A 9582-nucleotide genomic window follows, 5' to 3' on the forward strand; every position below is an offset into this window, starting at 1 on the left:
ACTTTTTCTGGGCAAACATTTGCAATTTGAAGGTAGTTAATGTTTAAGAGTGTTTCTCCCATATACATATATTTTTAGATAGTTGGTGTATAAAATATATATATATATATATTCCTTGTCCTTGCATGTTATTTGAAATCATGTTTAATTATAAAGTTTCATTAAAAACCTTTGCTCAAAATTTTAGAGGCCTAATAAGATTTCCATTAATTTAAACATATCACTATTCCCACGACAGCCCCAAATGCTTTCTTTTCCCCCTTTCATCCATGGTTAAATATGTAAATAAAATGTCTAAAGTCATTCTTCAAAGAAGACAAAAGAAAAAAGAGCTGAGGGGAGAGACAGCCATAAAATTCCTCCCAATTCTCCATAACATTTGCCAGAGGGGGGCCAGTTGCCAGCCAGAGCTGAGCAGCAGGGAACCCCGCGCTCCTTAGAATCACACATCTCAAATCCCACACACAGGAAAAAAAAAATAAAATAAAATATCTTTTCAGCTGGAGCCATCAAAAGGGCCTTTTCATTTATTAGTTACAGAGTTATCTTGCAGTTGGTGATTTCTCAGAGCCCTCATTTTTCTATCATAATGTCTATTTGTTGGTTTCCATCTCAGCTGGGCAGAGAGAAGCACTTCTGCAGACATTTTTTTTTTTTCTTCTAAAAAAACGAGAGAAGAAAGCAATCTGAAGTGGTTATAGCGAAAATAATGGGTCTGAACATGGCTGAATTAAAACAGCACATAAAAGATCAATTAGGAGATGCTTTCTCAAATAGCTCACACCCCTGGCTCTTGGTGTTTGGCGCTGTCAGTGACTCTTCCCCTTGTCTATTTTCAGAGTTTCTGAGGGAGGGCAAAGAAAAGGAAAAAGAAGGAAAATGATGTCCAAGGCAGGAAACTGGCAAGAAAAATTCTGGAATCTTTTTAATGAAAAGGTTCGGAAAATAGCTCACTAGATTAAAAAACAAAAACAAACACAACTATCTTAAGAAAAATGACAGCCTTTTAAAGAAGCATCTCGGAGAAACAATCCAGCTGAAGGCAGGTTGTTCTGACTGCATTAGCGTTTATTTACCTCAACCCTATTCCCCCCCCCCCCCCCCACTTTTTTCCTCCACTTTCTGCCTCACCCCCCACCTCCTCCAACACCTCACACGGAGATCCAGGGACACTTATTCAGTGCCAGGTGCAAATTCCCAGCCTCCTTCTCGGTTTGCTGAATGGATGGATGGATAGAATAAGCGGGTATGTTTTAGGTTCTGAGTTCTCCCAAGTTTCTTATTAGATGTAAAATCATACGACTTGTTTCAAATAAAAGCCAATATTCTAAAAAAGCCTTTTCAGAGGAAGCGCCCCACTTCTGCCACCGCTGACAAAAAGCTTCCCAGGGGACGAGCGACTGGCAGGAGCATCTCCTATCTGGGCGCTTCCTAGAAATAACCGGGAAACCCGCAGCGCCAGCCGCTCCTGCAAAGCCGGGAGGGGGCGTGGGGTGGGAGTGGAGAGAGCAGCACCGGCCGCCTGGCTTGTCTGTGCGAACCGCACATCCCTCCAGAGTGCTAACCTCAGAAAGGGAGGAAGAAAAAGGAGGCCCCCGCGCACAAGGGCCGACTCCTCTGACCTCTCCTCCGGCTTGGTTAAGTCCTCCAACGGACCTCTCTATGCGTGGTCCTGGGAGTTTCAGGGAAACTTTCAAAGATTCCGACCTCGAGAGCGTCTTAGAGGAGAGTAGACCCGGCCACCTCCGAGGGGGTACTGTTTACTAAAGGGTTAATACGGGAAGCCAGGTGAAGCGCACATTTGGAAGTGGGGCGTGGGCGTCCGCGCCCACCGCGCCCGCCCAGGTGCGGGTGTGTGTGGCCTAAGCGACTCAGTCCCGAACTCGCCCCCATCCGAAGGGCGTGCTCTAAGGGCCCTGGGCCGGGACACTCCTTCCCCACTTTTTTTTTCTTCCCCCCTTTTTAATAAAACTGAGCGAGGCATTGGCGCCTCCCCTTTCCCGGGGAGTTGGGGACCCTCGGAAAGAGCTGACTCAGCGCCCTCCCACCTCCAACTCCGCAGCATCCCGCGGGTCCGCAGTCAAGGAGGGAGCAGGCCGGGCAAATCACTCGCCAAATAATATAAATACCCGACGAGCGAATGACTTCCTATAATAAATAAACTCAGCCGCCTAGAAGAAATCACCAGGCCTGTCTGGCGCGAGGCCCCTCAACTCTGCGGCTCTGGTGGGGGCGAGGGGTCACCCTTCTACAAACCAAGCCCCCGGCTTCCCGAGGCCGGGGGGTGGGGTGGGACCTCAGAGTCCCAGGAAGCTGCCCGCCCTTCCCCCTCCCCGCCTTCTCCGCGGAGACCTCGGAGGAGCGGCCCTAAAATCTAGATTCCCAGAGCCCCTCCCCCTGCCCTTAGCGCTTCTCTTTGAAATTTCAAAGAGACCCCCTCCCCGGAGCCGGAGCCCCGACGCAGGCCTGGTAACTCCGCAGCTTCGGGAAGATGCGGGCAGCTTTACAAGCTAAGGGGCCACTTTATGGCCGAGGCCATAAAACGCAAATCCCACCTCGCTTTGAAAGCTCCCTCCGCCCGGGACCCACCATAAAAATCAGGGGAGATAAGCCCCCAGCCTGACTTAGACCAGCCCACCCCTTCCTCCGGCCTGTCTCCGAACTTCCAGTAACCCCGGCGCCCTTGGGCTGCGGGGGACGAGGCTGGGGGCGCCCCGAGAAAGGGAGCGCAGGCGGGGAGGCGACGAGAGGCCAAGTTGGAGGCTGGCGCAGAGGGCGAAGGAGCAGCGGGAGGGACGCACTGGAGGGCGGCGACGCGGGGCCGGGGGCCCGGGCGGTGGCGGGCGGCAAGATCGGGGGGCCGGGCGCTGCGCTTTCTCATGCAAAGCAGCGGCGGGGCGGGGCGCGCGGCCCGGGGGCGGGGCCTGTCAGCGATCGGCTTTTTCCCACTTTGCCTGTTTGCTAGACTGCTCAGCCCGGGACCAGACTCCGAACGGCTGCGGGCCGAGCCCGGCCGAGGCCGGCGCGGGGAGGGCGGAGCCGCCGCGAGTCGCCGGCCCCGGTGCGCCCGCGCCGCCCGCCCTCTCCGCGCGCTCCCACGAGAAGCCAAAGTTTGCGGCGGCGGCGGCCGTGAGTTGCAGCCCGCGCCGGGCCGCGCGCCGAGAGCTGCGCGGCTCCTCTCGCTTCCCGGTATTGTTCGCAAACTTTGCTCCTCTCCTCAGCGGCTCCACCTCGGCGGAGGCGGGCGCGGAGAGCGGGGCCGGCGACCCCGCTCAGGCGGGGCTGGGCTGGGCTGGGCGGGCATGGGCGGGGGCCGGAGCGGGGACGAGGAGCCGGGGCCGGCAGCCCGAGCCTGGGAGCGGCTGCTCTGAGGGCGGCGGACCTCCCCGCCGGGGCACCTCCGACGCCACCATGCAGCGCCCGGGCCCCCGGCTGTGGCTCGTCCTGCAGGTGATGGGCTCTTGTGCCGCCATCAGCTCCATGGACATGGAGCGGCCGGGCGACGGCAAGTGCCAGCCCATCGAGATCCCGATGTGCAAGGACATTGGCTACAACATGACCCGCATGCCCAACCTGATGGGCCATGAGAATCAGCGCGAGGCTGCCATCCAGCTGCACGAGTTCGCGCCGCTGGTGGAGTACGGCTGCCACGGCCACCTCCGCTTCTTTCTGTGTTCCCTGTACGCGCCCATGTGCACCGAGCAAGTCTCCACCCCTATCCCCGCCTGCCGGGTCATGTGCGAGCAGGCCCGGCTCAAGTGCTCCCCGATCATGGAGCAGTTCAACTTCAAGTGGCCCGACTCCCTGGACTGCAGCAAACTCCCCAACAAGAACGACCCCAATTACCTGTGCATGGAGGCGCCCAACAACGGCTCGGACGAGCCCGCGCGGGGCTCGGGCATGTTCCCGCCGCTCTTCAGGCCGCAGCGACCCCACAGCGCGCAGGAGCACCAGCTGAAGGATGGGGGGCCGGGGCGCGCCGGCTGCGACAACCCGGGCAAGTTTCACCACGTGGAGAAGAGCGCGTCGTGCGCGCCGCTCTGCACGCCGGGCGTGGACGTGTACTGGGGCCGCGACGACAAGCGCTTCGCGGTGGTCTGGCTGGCTGTCTGGTCCGTACTCTGCTTCTTCTCCAGCGCCTTCACCGTGCTCACCTTCCTCATCGACCCAGCGCGCTTCCGGTACCCCGAGCGCCCCATCATCTTCCTGTCCATGTGCTACTGCGTCTACTCGGTGGGCTACATCATCCGCCTCTTTGCGGGCGCCGAGAGCATCGCCTGCGACCGGGACAGCGGACAGCTGTATGTCATCCAGGAGGGTCTGGAGAGCACCGGCTGCACCTTGGTCTTCCTGGTCCTTTACTACTTCGGCATGGCCAGCTCCCTGTGGTGGGTGATTCTCACCCTCACCTGGTTCCTGGCCGCGGGCAAGAAGTGGGGCCACGAGGCCATCGAGGCCAACAGCAGCTACTTCCACCTGGCCGCTTGGGCCATTCCGGCCGTGAAGACCATTCTGATCTTGGTGATGCGCCGGGTGGCGGGGGACGAGCTGACCGGCGTCTGTTATGTGGGCAACATGGACATCAACGCCCTCACTGGCTTCGTGCTCATCCCCCTGGCCTGTTACCTCATCATCGGCACTTCCTTTATTCTCTCGGGCTTTGTGGCCCTTTTCCACATCCGGAGGGTGATGAAAACGGGTGGGGAGAACACAGACAAGCTCGAGAAGCTCATGGTGCGGATCGGGGTCTTCTCCGTGCTCTACACGGTGCCGGCCACTTGTGTGATTGCCTGCTACTTTTACGAACGCCTCAACGTGGAGTACTGGAAAATCCTGGCCACGCAGCACAAGTGCAAAATGAACAACCAGACTAAAAACCTGGACTGTCTGATGGCCACCTCCATCCCCGCGGTGGAGATCTTCATGGTGAAGATTTTCATGCTGCTGGTCGTGGGCATCACCAGCGGCATGTGGGTCTGGACATCTAAGACTCTGCAGTCCTGGCAGAACGTTTGCAGCCGCAGGTTCAAGAAAAAGAGCCGGAGAAAACCGGCCAGCGTGATCACCAGCAGTGGAATTTACAAAAAAGCCCAGCATCCCCCCAAAACCCATCTCGGGAAATATGAAATCCCCGCTCAGCCTCCCACCTGTGTGTAAATGGAGCTTGGAGGGATGGCGGGATTGGAAAACTTTCCCAGAGAGGATTCAGTGGCTGTCAGAGCCAAAACATGGTGCTTTTCTCCGTTGGTTGGTTGCTTGTTTTTTTTTTTTTTTTTAAATAAAAGTTAAGGAAAAAAAAAATAAAAAGTTTTTACTCCGAAATTCAGGGTGCTGTGATACACTAAAAGTCCAAATGTACTTAAAGGGTATGGTTTTTGTTTTTGTTTTCTGTGAAGGAGAGCGCTCCCAGTTAAATAGCCTCTTGTGTAACTAATTTGTGGTAGCACAGTTGATTCAGGCCCCCAGAAGAAAACTTTTGTTTAGAACCTTCCGTAAATATACATCTGTATGTTTGAGTTGGCTTTGCTATCCATTTACAAATCAGGGAAGAGATAACTTCTTTGCAAATTAAAGAGCCTCTGCTGAGTTGCAAAGAGAGAGAGAGAAAGATGCCATCTCTTGCAGGCTAGCCATCCCAGGGGCCCACCCTCAGAAGGCCGCTTGTAGACAGCAACTACTGTGCAAACAGGAAGAAAGAGAAGGCCTGACAGCTCAGCATGCTCCAGTAGATTTTGAGTCCCTTAAAATAGACTCCAGCCTCCACAAATGGGTCTTTCTCCCAGATAGAAACTTCCATCTAACCTCATATTGGTACAGTGCCAATGATGTGCAATGCATTTCTTTTTCTCTTTCCATAAAAATCAAAAGAGAAACAAGTATTTTGCTGTAGCAAAGACAACAAAAGAAGTATGCTAACAAAGAACTAAGGGGCCCAGCCCTCAGAACCCTTTTAGTTTTACAGTTTGTGGCTTTTTAATGGAAACCAAGCCTATGTGATACACGTTTGGACTGATTTGTAGAAGGGTGGGGGTGGGGGGCGGAGAGGGGAGAGGGATGATTCAAAAGTGCCCAAAGGGCTTATTGACTCTTTCTATTATTAAACAAATGGTTTCCATGAATAGACCCCAGAAGCCTGTCTACAAATGGTGGAGTTAATTCTCCTCACCAGGAGACGCCAGGAAAGAGTGGTCTTGCTGGTGTCTATTTGTCATATATATCCACTATTTTATTAAAAATAAAAGATGTTCTTTAGTTTGGTGCTGGACCCTTGTGTGATGTGAGGGGACCCTTCTCTGTGAGTGGGAAGAACAGAGAAAACTTTCTCCCTCTGTTTACTTTTTATGCAAATCCCGAGTGTGCATTTCTATCTAGAGATCATTGGTTATCTCTGTGAAATGGCAAATGGACAGATTCCAAAGTGGGCAGAATGGTTTAATTTCAGGCTGCAGAGGAATTACATGCAGGAAGCGGGTATGGTTGGAAGTTGTCTCTGACTCTGGGTGGCAGGATAAAAGGGCCCAGTTTTAGCCCAGTTCGTTAAACAGCATCTTGGATATTAAGCATGGATACAGGCTTGTGCCCCGAGACTAGCGTCTGGAGAATGGATCCAGCCAATTAGGAGAATTAAATCAGAGTAGGGCTCAGTAGACCTGCTGAAGTCGAAGTGTACAGAGAGAAAACGGTATACAACCATCCACAGTATGCTGGTTTTCCCACAAACACCTGGACACATTTACAAAACAGATTGTAGAGCAGGATAGGATAAAATAATCTGCTAAGGGTGGTAAGTCATTAAGGGGAAGCTAATCAGCTTTGTGCTTCATTGTGCTTGCTTCTCCAGTGTTTGCTGCCTGAGTTGTGTAGCTGTAAAGATTTGTAGTGAGTCAGAGTCGAGCTGGTCTGGGGCACAACTACAGGTTCTAACCGGAAGGACCCAAGGGCAGAGTTTGGACCAACTGCCGTGGGAATCTGATAGAACAAACCCAGCCATCCCTGGGTCATCCTGATGTCAAGCTCCAGGTTGAACAAAGAGCTCTTAAGAATTTTGAGCATTTATTAACACTTATTAATGATGGACAGAAGCCTGTAGTCAGGGTATCTTGTTTCCTGAAAATGGTGTTTCGGAATGAAGCCTGGTGACCCAGACCATCCTTGCATCAACAATACTGGAATTGAACAATGGTCTAAATAATTTTTTGTGAGGAGTGGGATGGGGTTCCACATAGCATGCAGGAGCGAGGAGCATGGATGATTTGGGACCAAGTTCGAGAAACACCAAGTAGGTAGGTTAAGTAATTTAAGGTAAAATCCAGAATAGCCTTCAGTGCATTAAAAAAGAAAAAAGGTTTTTTAAAAAATATGTCCACAAGTAAAAACTTCTTTGTTGATTGTTTCCAAACAGATCTTGAAAAGACTAAAGACATTTATGTACGTGTGTATGTATGCTTGCCTTGCTCCCTTTTGGTAACTCTTAGGAAAAATAAAAATGACATTTCTGGAATAGAGCTTGGGAAAGTTGAGAAAGATAACTATCAGAGCACTGTGGTGAGTGACAAAGCTGGGTATGAGCTTAAAATACTCAGTTCTAAAATCATTAGACTCTTCAGTGGTTTTGGGTCTGCCCCTGTTCAGGTGTGTAGGCTTCAGATGGTGTTCCCAAAGAAAACCAAGTTTAAGAGCATCCATGACTGACTTTGCTGTTGTTGAGAGTGTATTTCAGTGTGAATTTATCCCTCAGACTACGGTGACCTTGTTAACAAATGTCAGCGGGTTTTACCATTTCCTTGGGCTTGGAGCATTGGGGTGCCTCGTCTCCCAGTGGTAATTACAAGTAGCAGCAGAGATTTCTAAGTAAACTGTGCGCTCTCTCTAGGACTGAAACCTTACCCTGGGTCTCATACAGAAGGTGAATTTTAGGAGAAGCATCCAGGCCTAAAAGTTAGAAAGCAGCCAAAGCATCCTGCTAGCCCTTGGATTCTCCAGCTTAATGCAGAATTTCCAAAAGAATTGTTAACTGCTTTCATCTGGAGATTTCTCAGCATCAGAAGCCATGACCCCAACTCCAGGAAAATGGAAACCTATCTTGGGTGACAGATCTGAGGGATGACATCTTGATTAGAAGAGCCTCAAAGCATGTGATGGCCAAGGTCACGCTGCCATCCACATCTGTCCATTCCTTCCCTCATTCATTCCCTTATCCACATATCAGCGTGCCTGCGTGCTCAGTCGTGTCTGACTCTTTGCAACCCCATAGACGGTAGCCCACCAGGTTCCTCTGTCCATGGATTTCCAAGGCAAGAATACTGGAGTGGGTTGTCATTTCCTATTAGAGGCGATCTTCCTGACCCAGGGATCAAACCCGAGTGTCCTGCATTGGCAGGCAGATTCTTTAACCACTGAACCACCTGGGAAGCAAACATCTCACTACCTAGTAAATGCCAGAGTCTGGGAGACAGAGAAGCAGGCATTGGCTTGGAGAAGTTCACAGCCTGGTTGAGAAGACCTGCATAGCTATAATAGGAGCTTGTGTGTGACATACGTGTTTCTATTTTGCGTCATGGAGGCCTCTGAAATTCACAGAAGGCAGAAGAATCAAGACATATAATTTCAAAGCACGGTGAAATGGCAGGGACCTATTGATGGCTAGAGCAGAAGTTATGAACGGGTAATAGAAAACTCCGTGAGGACCTAGACTGTGCCCAGCAACTAGCTGGAGGCCTCAGAGTCGTAATAGTAACTATTGATAAAACAATAACCATGATAGCCATATGTAGCAGACCCTTCAGAACACTTCCTGTGTGCTGAGTGCTTGACAGGGACTGTCTCTTTTAACTGCCAGGACAATTCAGGTAGGTACTCGTATCAGCCCCACTTTATAGATGAAGACTCCAAGGCACAGAGAGGTTATGTAAACTCCCAGGGTCACACAGCAAGTAATTAGAGCACGGGATAGGAATGGGGCAGTCTAATAGGTCCTGGACCACTGGTTCAAAAAGTGATGAATGAATGAATGAATGATAGCTTAGCACTTTATACCAGTTACTAGGCTAAGCACTTTACATGCATTCATTCAATTCTTTAGCGAATTTTGGTGGAGCTAGTCTCATCCCCCATATCAGATGAGGAAATTAGAGCACAGATAAGTCACTTGGCCAAGGCCACAGGGGTAGCAGGCAGGCAGCCCGGAATGTGAACCCTGGCTGTGTGCCTCCAAGCCTGCCTCTCTGACCACTAGGCCCTCCTACCGCACTCAGTGGTTCTGAGGACTTTGCGTGGACCAAATCATTTCATCTTCACAGCAGCCGTCCATGCCTTTGCTTCAAGCAAAAGAGGCACAAGATCACATTGGCAAAGTACAAAGCTCCCTTTGCCAGCGTCGGAGAACGGAAGAGCAGAGGGTGTGACAAACTGCCTTTCTGCAATAGTCCCCAGAGTGAGCTGAGGACACAGCAGTGGGGATGAGAAAAGCGGGTGGACAGAGAGACACTCAGAAGGGAGAAGCAGCAGGGCTTGACTTCACACAGAGAAGGAGCAAGAGGGAAGGGATGGTCAGGGAGGACCACGTTTCTGACTCGGGTGGGG

General features: G+C 51.6%; 1 protein-coding gene across 1 annotated transcript; it reads left to right on the forward strand.

Annotated features, from left to right (window-relative positions):
* Positions 1 to 3326: 3326 nt before the first annotated feature.
* Positions 3327 to 5248, forward strand: FZD10 (frizzled class receptor 10). Its single transcript, XM_061140865.1, has one exon. It carries the CDS (start codon positions 3412 to 3414, stop codon positions 5155 to 5157), a length of 1746 nt encoding a protein of 581 aa, XP_060996848.1. The 5' UTR covers positions 3327 to 3411; the 3' UTR covers positions 5158 to 5248.
* Positions 5249 to 9582: the final 4334 nt, after the last annotated feature.

The sequence above is a fragment of the Dama dama genome, chromosome 5, assembly GCF_033118175.1.
Source record: "Dama dama isolate Ldn47 chromosome 5, ASM3311817v1, whole genome shotgun sequence".
NCBI lineage: Eukaryota > Metazoa > Chordata > Mammalia > Artiodactyla > Cervidae > Dama > Dama dama.